Source organism: Petromyzon marinus, chromosome 35 (assembly GCF_048934315.1).
Source record: "Petromyzon marinus isolate PM22_M1 ecotype Great Lakes invasive population chromosome 35, UKy_Petmar_22M1.pri1.0, whole genome shotgun sequence".
NCBI lineage: Eukaryota > Metazoa > Chordata > Hyperoartia > Petromyzontiformes > Petromyzontidae > Petromyzon > Petromyzon marinus.
Window position 1 is genome coordinate 13,810,268 of NC_133701.1, and position 13,595 is coordinate 13,823,862.

General features: G+C 56.6%; 1 protein-coding gene across 5 annotated transcripts in view; it reads left to right on the plus strand.

Annotated features, from left to right (window-relative positions):
- The window catches only part of LOC116957755 (CMP-N-acetylneuraminate-beta-1,4-galactoside alpha-2,3-sialyltransferase-like), a 131,508-nt gene that overhangs the window by 31,389 nt on the left and 86,524 nt on the right, over positions 1-13,595 (plus strand). For all 5 annotated transcript variants that reach the window (XM_076071950.1, XM_076071951.1, XM_076071952.1 and 2 more), the window contains 3 exons: positions 3,320-3,383; positions 4,039-4,131; positions 4,735-4,921. In XM_076071950.1, coding sequence (XP_075928065.1) covers positions 3,320-3,383; positions 4,039-4,131; positions 4,735-4,921 — 344 coding nt within the window. The remainder of the gene's footprint in view (positions 1-3,319; positions 3,384-4,038; positions 4,132-4,734; positions 4,922-13,595) is intronic.

Consider the following 13,595-nt stretch of genomic DNA (forward strand, 5'->3'; position numbering starts at 1 on the left):
GTGGTCGGATTGTGGTCGTGGCTGAGATTGTGGTCGTGGTTGGGATTGTGGTCGTGGCTGGGATTGTGGTCGTGGCTGGGATTGTGGTCGTGGCTGGGATTGTGGTCGTGGCTGGGATTGTGGCTGAGATTGTAGCTGAGATTGATTGTGGCTGGGATTGTGGTTGTAGCTGTCGTTCAGGTTGTGGCTTTGACTGTTTGCTGTCGTGGTGGTAACCGTGGTTCAGCTTGTTGTTGCTGTAGTAGAAGTTGTGATGATGATTATAATCATTTCTGTGGCTGTGGATGGGGTAGTGGCTGGGGCTGCGGTTTTGGCTGTGTCGTGTTCCAGCTGTTGCTATGGCTGTGGTCTTGGATTGTAGCCGTGCGTGCGTGTGTTTTAAATCATTTTTGCTGAACACACAGGCCCCAAATGTCAGCACCTAAGTGTCCGGCACCTAAGAGCTGTAATGATAGCTCAGTAATGAGAGCTCAGTAATGGTAATAGTCCAGCAGCACCGTGAGTGGTCCAGTCGCCCAGGGCCAGGAAACCTCTCACGCACGTGGTGGGGTGGGGGGTGGTGGAGGGGTGGCTGTGTCGGTGAATGATGGACGGCTCTGGTGGAAAAGCCTGGTGGACACCACTGGTGGACACCCCTTGGAGATACCTCTGGTGGACACCACTGGTGGACTTCTCTGGTGGACACCACTGGTGGATGCCCCCGGGGCGATGCGCGGCCGTTGTTGTGGCGGTTCAGAGACATCGCTGTGTGCCGTGGCTTTCTGCTCGTCTCCGACGACGATGATGATGATGATTTCCACCGCCGAGTGGAGCCCACTGGGACTGCTGTGGTGTTAGTTTTAGGTCTTAAACAGGACAGGTTTTTAGAGCATGACACAAACGGGAATTAAATCTATTTTTTTCTTTCCCTAAAATCATAACCAACGAAGAAAAATATACGGCAGGCCGGATTGAAAAATTACGCCCTGGGCTCTGTGTTTAATGGCACGGCCATGTACGTCGCTGGCACATCGTGTTTTGACAGTTATCAGTTAGACAGATATTTATTGGAATGCCAAGTACATTTCTAAAAAAAAATCCCTTGTTTTGACAGTCATCAGTAAGACGAATTAGCGCTTTCTCGGGGGTCGGGGTGATGGCACGGTGAGTCTCGGATCGTTTCCCGCTTCCATTTTTAATACCGCGGCCCCATTTTTCAGCGCCGTGGCCCGCATGGATTCCGTCCCCGGGGCCGCGGTTTCACACGATCTCGTGAACTTTGATTTTGACGCGCGCTTCTTAATCCTCTATATTTTTTTTACTTACATCTGGCCATCGTCGATCTCTCTCTCTCGGTGTCACCCTCGCAGCCGCTGCTTGAGTCCCGCGTGACGGACGCTCTCCACAATTTGTTATTGTCGGCATCTTCCCACGGAATGCCGCATACGTTCGACCGCGTACGTTTCGGCGTCCTTCCTCTTCCTGCTTTCCGTTCTCCATTTTTCCGTCAACGATCGTCTTCCTGATCAACCCGGCCAAGCCACCTGTGGCGAGTCGCGCCTACACCTCCACCTACCTCCCCGACAACTTCCCGTCAGTTCCTCGTAGCGTCCGTCCCCTCGTTCTGCATCTCCGACGCGATCGTCCCTCCACACCGCCCGCTCCGCACTTTGCCGCCAGCCTTCTATTGCGCTCCGTGCTACCCCAGGATGCCTGACGAGACGAGACACGTGGCTCTGCCTGGGATCGTGGGCTCGGGTATTTAGGGTCACTTGATCGGAGCAGTGCCACGGCCGTGCCTGGGATCTTGGGCTCGGGCGTTTAGGGTCACTCGATCGGAGCGGTGGTCGCTCGTCAAACCCGGGGCGAAATACGTATGCACGCACATACCCACGCACGTACAAAGATCCCCCGTATAGCCTATACAGACTGTTGGGGCAAGTGCTGTTAATGAAGGCCGACATGGCACGCGAAGGCGGTGGGTGGCCAGCACCACGCCCAGCCGCCTTTTTCTCCCCAGTGGCGATGTATACACACCGCACCAGGTACTCATTTGAGGCTGAGTTGACCTAGGGGAGGCCCAAGACCGGTTCAGATAAGTCACTCATGTTGGTGGCCGTGAGCAGGAATCGACATGCACACACATGCATGCATGTACACACATGTATGAAAACAAATCCCCCCTATGGCCTTCACAGACATTTGGGGCATGGGCTGTTAGGGAGCGCCTGTGAATGCCAGCACGGCTTTCATAGCACCGCGCCCGACCACCTTTGTCTCCCCAGTGGTGATGTTTATGCACCGTACCAGGTACTCATTTAAGGGGACATAGGGGAGGCCCAGGTTCAGTTCAAATATCCGCCATTGTTGTTGGTCGTGAGCGGGAATCAAACTAGGGCGGTCGGGTTCCACTGCGTCACTGCTCTCCAAACGCACGTACACACTTATGCACACATGCACGTGCACACACGTGCGCGCGCAAGCCCCGGCGGCAGGTGGCACCGTGCCAAGCCCGCTGACAATCGCGCCCGTAAACCCCGGCCGGCCGCAGGCCCGGCGACCGCTTCCCTTGGCGACCCCGCCTACAGTGGCGCGGAGCGCCGGCCATGATGGCGGAGGGGGGGTATGGGGGCGGCCGCGGCCGGAGGGTCGCGGCTTTGCGAGGCTGGCGTGAGCGTTGGCACCTGATTGCGCGGCGGCTTTTGTGACGGCCCTTGGCGTTTGGGCTGCGCCGCGCGATACGGCGAGTTTGTTTTGGGGGGGCGGGCGTGGAAATCCACCGTGGAGTCTGGAGATAAGGGTCCTGATGGCAGCCGGGCGGGCGGGTGCATGGGCTGCGGAGCCAGGAGGGAGGGGTGGGAATGGCACGGAGACGTTGTTCAGTTCCGTCATTCAGGATGAGCCTTCGTGGTGAAAACGCGCCACCGCTACATACCCCTCCCCCCCCCCCCCCCCGGGTGTGTGGAACGGCACTGGCTCGGCCTTTCAATCCGACACAATCGGCTTCTCGCATCGCGACTCGCCACCGCCGCCGCTCGCCATCGTTTTCGATCGGCCTCCCTGTACCCTCTGTTTGGATCAATTGACCGACGTTCTAAACGACGATGCATGCGCGTGGGGTGTTGAAAGCTCGCAGGTAAACGCCGCTCCGGCTGCGTTGCTCACCTCCACGCCGCTCGCCATCCCGCCCGACGAATGTCGGCGCAGAGCGGCACGTCGTGGTGATTGCGAGCGCGCCGAGACCGCGAGCGCCGCGTGGCCCGTGCTCGTCTCGCCGCTGGCGGCCGCTCGAATTCCTCACGACGGAGTTCCTAACGACGGCCCTGCCTTGTCCTTACAGAAAAGATCGTCAACGAAATCTTGGCGAAGACGAAAGAGTCGGACCTGCCTCTCCACTTGCAGAGGTGAGCGGAGCGTGGGCCCGGCGAGGTCTGACGGGGCAGCCAGGTTTGCGGGGGCGCACATGTGCTGCTAACGAGCGCGGGATCGGGCCCCCACGCGTTCTCGGCGGTGAATTCTGAGGCCGGCGCATTTCAAGCGCAAGTGGCGCGATGTTAACAAACCTCAGTATTTTTTTTCTAAAGAATCCTAAACCACTGGACTCGAAGCCAAATGCAGAGTTTACCGCGAAACCTTTGTGACCAGACTCGGTTGTTTTGTTTTAGCTTCGAGGTTGGCCCACAGCGCCTGTATGGCGACCCCCCCAATACAGACCGCTGGTCTCCGCGCCCCCACCCCCAAGTCCCAGCACTCCCCCCTCCAGGTTACTAAGGCCACCTTGCGCCGAGAGATCACATGTCCTCCCCTGCGGTCAATGTGGCGCTGTTACCGAGGCATTCGGTTCACACCGTGCGACAGCGTTGACGTTCTGCAACGCGGCGCCGACCTCTCCCGGCGTCGCGTTCGAAATGTTTCCTGCGCGGTGTCCGCGCCGCAGCTCGCTCGCCCCCGACGGGGCCGGCGCGTCCACGGGAGCGCAAGAGAGGCCCGAACAGATTTTCCCCGCGTGCGACGTTAACCTGCGACCCCCTCCCCGACCGCGCACGCGTGGCGGTGCAGCGCGTGCAGGCGCTGCGTGATCGTGGGGAGCGGCGGAATCCTCTTCAACAAGTCGCTGGGCGCCCGGATCGACGAGTACGACTTCATCATTCGGTGGGTTGCAGTGCCGCGGGTCTCGGCTTCGAAAGTAGCGTTGCGGTGAGCGGAGCCAGAGGCCCGCGGCGCTTTCTGGGCTCCGCGTCACCTCTGTGCACTTCCCGGGTCTCCCCCGATTATTGAGCGAGCTGCCGCCCCCCCCCCCCCCCCCCCCCCGAGAGGGGAACTGCTGACGACTGAATGTAGAGCGGTGTCGGCATCGCTTCGCATTTCACAGTGCGGGGTCCGTCGCCCGGAGACCGAGTCTAATGTTTTCATCATCAAGTCTCCTGCTGATCCACCACCACATGGACACTGCCACCACCTCAGGGGCACCACCACCAATACACCAAGATTGCGAACATCACCACAACGACCACCCTTATGTGAAACACCACCACCATGAACACCCTCACTACTGTCACTACTTGCACCACAACACCTTCACCACCTCCCACAACACCTTGACCACTTTCACCAACACCACTACCATCACCACCAGCACTTTCACCACCAGCACCTTCACCACCACCATCCCAATTGTGGGCACCTCCTCCACCAACCATCACGGACACTACCACCACAACCACAGTGCTTTGTTGTGCCGCCGCCCGCCCTCAGGCTGAACAACGCTCCGGTGCGTGGGTTCGAGCGCGACGTGGGCGCGCGCACAACCATGCGCATCACCTACCCCGAGGGCGCCATCCAGGACCCGCGCAAGTACGAGGCCGACTCGCTGTTCGTCTTCGCCGGCTTCAAGCCGCACGATTTCCGCTGGCTGCGCAGCGTCGTGTACAGTGAGAAGATGGTGAGTGAGCGGGCGAGCGGGTGGGCGGACAGGCGGATGGGTGATTGAGCAAGAGCGAGAGAGAGAGGGGGCATTAATTGCATAGCCGACAGCCACAGCCGAGATAGAGACCAGAGGAGAAAAGTGATAACACAGAAGCAGACAGAGTACACCTGTGAGACTGGAGAGAGAGTCTATCCTCCTGTTTGGCTAAATGTTCACAGTCGGTAAAGACTCCACCTTGAGCAAGCACAAATAAACTTGGCTTGACCTCCTGAACTCTTGACACCGCACTGGCCTAGGGTGGCCAAAGCCTTGCAGTGGTCACTGATGCCGAGCTTCAAAATGCCGCTGCAAGGCTTCTCATCCACACCCACAACAAAAACGACATCACCACAATGCTCCCGTCCCTCCACTGGCTCCCAATACAATCCTAGATCAATTTCAAGATCACACAGTTACCCGAATTGAGATCATCCACGCACGCTCCTACCGCTTCCCTCTCATCTCACTCTATTCCCCCTCCAATGACTCTCCTACCTGTCCCCTCTCAGCTCACTCTACTACCTTCCATTCACTCTCCTACCTCTCCCCTCATCTCACTCTACTCCCCCTCCACGCACTGTCAGCTCAAGCAACCAAGACTTTCTGTCAAAGCCTCCAGTCGACCTTTGTTCAGTGGAAGGTTGCTCATTCTGCTCTGTTGCCCCCATGGTCTGGGACTCCCTGTGCCCCAGCCACACATGCTGTCGAGTCCCTTCCCCTGCTCAAAGTTTCAGCTCAAGATCCTCCTCTACTCCACCGCCAATGACCCAGTCTGCCTTTGTCGATGAAGAATAAACACTCCCTCTGTTTGTTGCGCACAGTGTCTTGACATGCGGGTACAGCATTTAGACGCTGTATAAACCCAAACACGTATTGTGTTGCACCTAGCAGGCCTCGAGAGAGAGCGAGAGACCAGGAGAGAGAGAGAGAAGGAGAGCAGCGCTAGCAGAGAAAGCGCACGCCGTATGAGAACAGCGCTCGCCGGTGTTCCCAGCGTTTCTCAATGCCACATGCTTGGGCTTTGCGAGCGTTCAAAAGCCGTTTGAATGAAGTGACCTCGGAGCCCTTTTAGACCACGTGTGTCGGAGCCGGGTACGGGGGCCGGTGGGGTGGGGGGGTGCAGGTGGGGGAGGGGGGGAGGGGGGGCGGCCCGCAGAAAGCAGCGAGAGGCCATCGTCAGCACGGGCAGCGGTGCGGGAGGTCATGCGGCGCGTTGTCAGCGGAGTGCGGCCGAGCAGGCGGGCCCGGGGGCCCCGGACCTCGTGGGTCACCTTTGTGCGATCGCAACGGGGCTACACACACGTGATGTTTAGCTTTGCGCTTTGCTTGTTGTTTGAAAGATGCTCAGAAATGTTTGGCGATGCACAGAGTGATCCCATATGCCGACCGCCGCGGCCGAGTCACTTTCAATCTCGTCAGCCCCCCCCCCCCCTCGCCGTGCTTGGCCTGCGCAACCCGAGCGGCCGCACGCGTAACGCTTCAGAAGGCCCCAATTGCTTCACGAACAAGAAGCGTTTACTGCGCGGCACTGGGAGGTGTTGGGGGCCCCTTGCTAGGACCCGCTTTAGCGACGCGCTGCTGCCGCCACAACCGCCTTCAACCCTGGGGGGGGGGGGGCGAGGGATCCGCGCACCCTCCCTCATCCAACGCTCTTCCGCCACTCCGCTTGCTCGCTCACTTTTGCGCGCGTCCGATGCTCACGCGACAATGGCCTCCCGGTGTAGCGGAAAGAGAAACAAGCTCGCTCGCTCGTGGACCGGGGAGTGGAAAGAGTCGCGGGGACGCCGTGATGGGGCGGCAGCGCGCGGCGGCCCCCCCCGGCGAGCGGGACGCCGTTCCGCACCGCGGAGCGCGGCTGCTTTTAAACGGCGTGGAGTGAAAGGCGAGCGCGGCCATGGCAGAGGAGGAGGCGGAGGGGCCCGGCCGCCACGGCTCGCGGAGCCGCAGCGATTGTTGCGTTCAAATTCCTGCGTGGGTCTCGGGCCGCTGGCGAATCTGTGTAAACATTTTCCATTTTCAGAGGAAGCTTTGCTTTTTTTCTCCCTCCCCGTGCTGCCGCGACAAAGCGGCAGCCGTCCCATTTTATTTATTTCATTTGCCCAGAAAGGGGAGGGAGGTGGGGGGAAAATGGCTTTGGCGAGCTCGGCTCTGAGCGACAGCTCTCAGGTAACGTGATCGGTTATTTTGAGATGAAAACAAAAAAAAACCTCTATTACTTTGGAATGCGCGTCGCTCCTTGGCAGGGCGCGGGAGAAACCCGGCTGATGCGGACCGCACTTAATCACCCGAACCACAAGAACGCAAATGGCGTTCCTCCTCCGCCGCAGCGTGATCCCTGCTGCTGGCACAGAGTGCCATGCGGCCGTCCCCGTGTGTGTGCGCGCCGCTCCTCCTGTGTGCGCGTGTTAGCGTGCTTGTGTGTGTGTGCGTGCTTATGTGTGCGTGATCGTGCGCGTGTGAGCCTCTGTGCGCATGAGTGACCGTGTGCGACAATGCGTTTGACAGTGTGTGTGTGTGGGTGCATGTGTGAATGGGTGTGTATGTAACTGTTGTAATTGTGTGTGACCATATACGTGTGACTGTGTATGTATAGGGTGTGACTCCGGGTGTGTGTGGCTGCGTGTGTGACGGTATGTGATTGTATGTTTGTGACCACGTAAATGAATTTCTATATGTGTATCTGAGCTACAAACCCGGCGACATTCCCACTCATGGCCAAAACCAGTGACGATTTTCTGAACCGGTCCTGGCCCTCCCCTAGGTCGACTCAGCATCAATATTTCTAATAGGGAGACAAAGGCGGCCGGGGCACGGTGCTGGCCATCCACCCCCTAGTGCGGTGTGCCGGCCTTCATAGGTGCACTTGCCCCAACAGTCTGTTAAGGCTAGATGGGGGACCTCTGTCGTTGTAGCCGAGTGTGTATGCGCACGCGCCTGTGTCAGCGTGCGCGTGTGTTAGTGCGTGCGTGTGTTAGTGTGCATGTCTCTGTACTAATTTTCTTTTCAATGTTTTTCCCAATAAACTGACGTCTGGTGGCTCAGCTGATTGGAGAGTATATATTGATAACATTGAGGTAGTTTATATTTTCGTTTTTGATTGGTTTACTATATGGTATTCATTATATAGTATAGTGTATACCCAGTTGTTTTGTGTTAATAGCTCAGCTTATTGAAGAATATATTGAGTCCATTTATTATATTGATGTAATTTAGACTTAGTTTTTTCACATCGGTTTACTCTATGATAGTTGGGTAGTTGCAGCCCTTTAGCGTCCATATACTAAATGCTTCTGTGGATGTGTAGGCTTTGACTTTAACATAGCTATTTCTGTGACCAGTTACAAGCCAGTCCCTCAGCTAATTCAATGCTAAATTCTCCTGTTTGATATGTAAACTCCTTTGTCAAGGCGCTTCACTTCTCTCACCTAGCTTAAAAGACGCTACGAATCTTAGCAGCGTTCATGGAAGCGCTGTCGTCCCGACAGTTCTGTTCCTTCACCTGAAGAAGGCTACTTGTGTTGTGGCCGAAACGTCGTGAGAATTTTGTTTTATTTTATTATGTTTTATTTTTATTACTTTGTTTCCATTCTATGTGACTTTACCGAAAGAACCAAGAAGATGAATCCCTGCAGTCACGAAAGCTTTAAATCGAAATTTAGGCCCGGGATGTCGCCGTCGCGGCCTCCACACGCTCGGCGTTACCGTATCGGGAGGCCGCGGGCGTCGATGTTCAGTCGGACCAAGCTTGAGAGCCACCATCAAACCCTTGCGACCCCCCGTGGCCCGTGTGCCCCTTGCGCGTCCCGACGGCCGCTCGGCCCGCGTGTCGCTGTTTACTGCCGAGCTCTCGTGGAGTTTCTAAATCGTTTCTTCATCTTCATTCGCGGCAGGGGGAGCCTGCTGCAAGGTCGTAAATCAACGTTTGTTAGTGCTCACTGTCGGGCCCTACTCGTGCTCGCCTGCCTCCCACCGTCCCCAGCACCATTCCCCCGTCCCCGGCACCATTCCCCCGCCCCCGGCACCATTCCCACGGCACCGTTCCCCCACCCACGGCACCGTTCCCCCGTCCCTGGCACCGTTCCCACAGCACCGTTCCCCCACCCACGGCGCCGGTTGCCCCGGGGGCTCTTGGTGCGCAGTGTCGGCGCCAGCGGTGGCCAGGCGCTGGCGCTGCAGTGAAGCGCGTCCAGTTGGGAGTTGTACCCGAGTTTGCATCTAGGCCGGTGAATCATTGAGCGCCGCTCAGCACTCGAGGAGCCGTCACTCCACAAGTGCTGAGCGACGGTCAAACCCCTCCATGGAGCGAGGTCTGGGTGGAGATGGGGGGTGGGGGGCGCCTCCAGGCAGCGTGGAGCGAGGCCCCTGTGCGGTGACTCCTCGTACGTGGCTCCACTGTAAACTTTGCTGCTATCAATGTCCAAATGATGGGCCACTTTGCTGAGCTTTCATTTGTGGCCAGGTCGCTTCTGAAAAATAAGTTAATACCTAGGTGGGCTTTGCCTGGTAGGATGGGGATGGGGGGGAAAGGAGACGGGGAGGGCAAGTCGTGTTCGTGGCTGATGAGGTAACGCGATAGGAACCTCCCAACGGCAACGCAAAAAGGGTCGCCCCTCAAATCCCTGGCCCACCGAACTGCTAATAGCCACGATTTTTGTTTTCATGAACGAGAGCGTCGGGTTTCTGGTAGCGGGCTTGGGACTGTAATCACCGGGCGGCGCTCGTGCTTGCGTGACACTAAAAAACAACGGCGTTTCTCCACCGCACGGCTTCATTAAAATCTGGCGGACTTCAGTCGACCGTCAAATCACCTCCCAAATTTTGCCGGCTTAATTTGGAGCAGAGCGCCGCGCTCGGGGGGCCTCTCCCTGGCTAGGGACCGCGTGCACGGCACAGGGTTCAAATCACTCAGCACCGCCGCTCCTCCTCCTCCGTCGTCCCGCGCTCGCGCCGCGGTTCCCACCAGCCGGTGCCACTGACTCGCTTTTCGCGCTGTCCAAACAGAGCGGGTGATGTATTTGGTTCAATTTTGCTGGTTATTGGGGGGGGGGGGGGTGTCTGCTGCCCCCCCCCCCTCCCGAGTCACGGTTGGATGCTACAGAATCTTCACATTGACGTTTGGGACTTTGCGGGGTTTGTGAAAACATTTTCAAGAATTCGGGCCGGCGTGCCGGGTGCTGGCTCGTGAGACGGGCTGAGAAAACAGTTGAGTTTTCTTTCCATTTGGTTTTCCATTTTTTTCGTTCCTCCCCCGCCCCCTCAGCTCAACGCAGACGTTCACTTTGTCCTCAGCCTCTCGACTTCATAATTGACTCAGCTACACCCCCCCCCCCCCCCCCCGTTGATAAGTTCCAGTCAATTTGTTTAAAAGACAGATAAGCATCCTTATCAGTGCCAGCCACTCCCGGGGAAATTGGCTTGAAGGAGATGGGACCGGGCCGCTTAATAGCGTGTGTGTGTGCGCGCACTACCGGCACGCTCTCTGCATACGTACACGCACTCGTGCTCGTGCCCAGCAAAGGCAAAGGTCCCGGTGTAGCCTTTGAACAGACTGTTGGGGCAAGTGCTGTTAGCGAGCACCTATTAAGGCTGGCACGGCTCACGAGAAAGTGGGTGGCCAGTACCGCCGTTGTTTCCCAGAAGCTAATGTTTACACACCGCACTGGTTGACCTAGCAAAGGCCCAAGACCGGTGCAGATATTCGTCACCGGGAATCGAACTCGTGTCACCGGGTTGATAGAGCCGACCGCCGCACTAGCACTTCACGCGCGCGCACAGGCACACGAGCGCAGAGTGCACACAAACGCACGTACACAAGCACAAGCACGCGTGCTCACGTTCTTGTCCACACACACCTGCGCGCTATCGCCACAGCGCGTCGTCGGCACGGCAAATAAACCGCGGCTGCCCGGCGATTCCGCGTCGCCGTTGTGCAAGCGACGAGAGTGATTTATTTTATTTGCCGGTGGTTGCGGGGGGTCCTTACGGCCTAGGTGCGAGCCAAACGGTGGACGGGACGGGAGAGGAGTGCACGCCTGACCGTGAATAACACTATCGCTCCCTCTATGTCCCTACGACCGCTACGCGCTATGACGCGCTGCTATCGCCATTGGGGTCGCGGTTGGGGAATACAAGTAGCAAACTGGCTACGCAGTGATTGTTTAAACATCCCTTCAGCCACACGATCTTCTGGGATTGAATACTTATAGTAGCATTGGTTCGACACAAGCAAAAACTCTGGACAGTGTGTTGACACACCGTGTCTCATCAGCAGAGTCAGGCTCGCATGAACCAATGCTGGTGGTGAACTGCCGGACGTTAAGCAGCGATCATGTGCGGTCGGGGTGGCTCCCTCGCCACGCCTACGGCCACATCACCCGAAATGCACGCCATTAGATCTCTCTCAGGAGATCTGAGCAAGGGTTGAGCTGGGTTAGGAGCTGAATAGGCGACCCACCAAGGCTTGCCAGGTGCTGTAGGCGTGGGGCTGCGAGGAGGTCAGCAGGCAGTGCTCAGTGTCACCCCTTGACGGCCAGGAATTCTCCGAGTTCTCCAGTTTCCACCCTCCCACATTGCAACACCAAGTGATGTAATTTGGCGAAACATCCCAATGCAGGATCCTCCAGTGTCGCGCTGGCTAGGAGATGTTAACTACCTGGCCTGGTATACAGGAGGTTGTGGATTCTATCCCGAGCCTGACTCCTCATGTATATTTGGAGTTTGCGTGTCTCTCTCCCTGTGGTCGCGTGGATTTTTCTCCAGGTCCTCTGGTTATTCCTCCGCATTTACAAATATGCATTTAGAGTATTTGGTGGCTATACATTTCCACGTGATAAGCCACTTCATTGAGCTATCATTTGTTGCCAGGTTGCTTATGAAAAAGAGGTTGTATAGCTGAATGGACTTTTTACCTGGTAAAATTAAAAATAATGAGTATCCTATGTATTTGAGACTTGGTAAAGCTTGATTGGGTAAATATTTAAGGATAATATTGGGTTGAAGAGGAATGAGGCGGTGTGGTGGTGGTGTTTGTAGAGGATGAGGCTGTGTGGTGGTTGTAGAGGATGAGGCTGTGTGGTGGTGGTGGTTGTAGAGGAATGAGGCTGTGTGGTGCTGGTGGTTGTAGAGGAATGAGGCTGTGTGGTGGTGGTGGTGGTTGTAGAGGATGAGGCTGTGTGGTGGTGGTGGTGGTTGTAGAGGATGAGGCTGTGTGGTGGTGGTGGTTGTAGAGGATGAGGCTGTGTGGTGGTGGTGGTGGTTGTAGAGGATGAGGCTGTGTGGTGGTGGTGGTGGTTGTAGAGGATGAGGCTGTGTGGTGGTGGTGGTTGTAGAGGAATGAGGCTGTGTGGTGGTGGTGGTTGTAGAGGAATGAGGCTGTGTGGTGGTGGTGGTGGTTGTAGAGGATGAGGCTGTGTGGTGGTGGCGGTTGTAGAGGAATGAGGCTGTGTGGTGGTGGTGGTTGTAGAGGATGATGCTGTGTGGTGGTGGTGGTGGTTGTAGAGGATGAGGCTGTGTGGTGGTGGTTGTAGAGGATGAGGCTGTGTGGTGGTGGTGGTGGTGGTAGTGGTTGTAGAGGATGAGGCTGTGTGGTGGTGGTGGTAGTTGTAGAGGAATGAGGCTGTGTGGTGGTGGTGGTGGTGATTGTAGAGGATGAGGCTGTGTGGTGGTGGTGGTTGTAGAGGATGAGGCTGTGTGGTGGTGGTGGTGGTTGTAGAGGATGAGGCTGTGTGGTGGTGGTGGTTGTAGAGGAATGAGGTTGTGTGGTGGTGGTGGTGGTGGTGGTGATTGTAGAGGATGAGGCTGTGTGGTGGTGGTGGTGGTTGTAGAGGATGAGGCTGTGTGGTGGTGGTGGTTGTAGAGGAATGAGGCTGTGTGGTGGTGGTGGTTGTAGAGAATGAGGCTGTGTGGTGGTGGTGGTGGTTGTAGAGGATGAGGCTGTGTGGTGGTGGTGGTTGTAGAGGATGAGGCTGTGTGGTGGTGGTGGTTGTAGAGGATAAGGCTGTGTGGTGGTGGTGGTTGTAGAGGATGAGGCTGTGTGGTGGTGGTGGTGGTGATTGTAGAGGATGAGGCTGTGTGGTGGTGGTGGTAGTGGTTGTAGAGGATGAGGCTGTGTGGTGGTGGTGGTGGTGGTTGTAGAGGATGAGGCTGTGTGGTGGTGGTGGTGGTTGTAGAGGATGAGGCTGTGTGGTGGTGGTGGTGGTGGTAGTGGTTGTAGAGGATGAGGCTGTGTGGTGGTGGTGGTGGTTGTAGAGGAATGAGGTTGTGTGGTGGTGGTGGTTGTAGAGGAATGAGGCTGTGTGGTGGTGGTTGTAGAGGATGAGGCTGTGTGGTGGTGGTGGTTGTAGAGGATGAGGCTGTGTGGTGGTGGTGGTTGTAGAGGATGAGGCTGTGTGGTGGTGGTGGTTGTAGAGGATGAGGCTGTGTGATGTTTAGTTGTTGGAGGTCGGAGTATTTGTGACTTCACACTAAGCTTCCTGGTGCCTACCTAGAGATTAGCTTTTTTTTGCTCAACTTTGATCGCATTGCACACAGACGAACGCACACATACGTACATTCATACGTACATTCATATGTACAATCATACGTGCAATCATACGTGCATTCATACAGAGGCCAAATTCCGCCGTACAGCTTGAACAGACTTGGCGCAAGT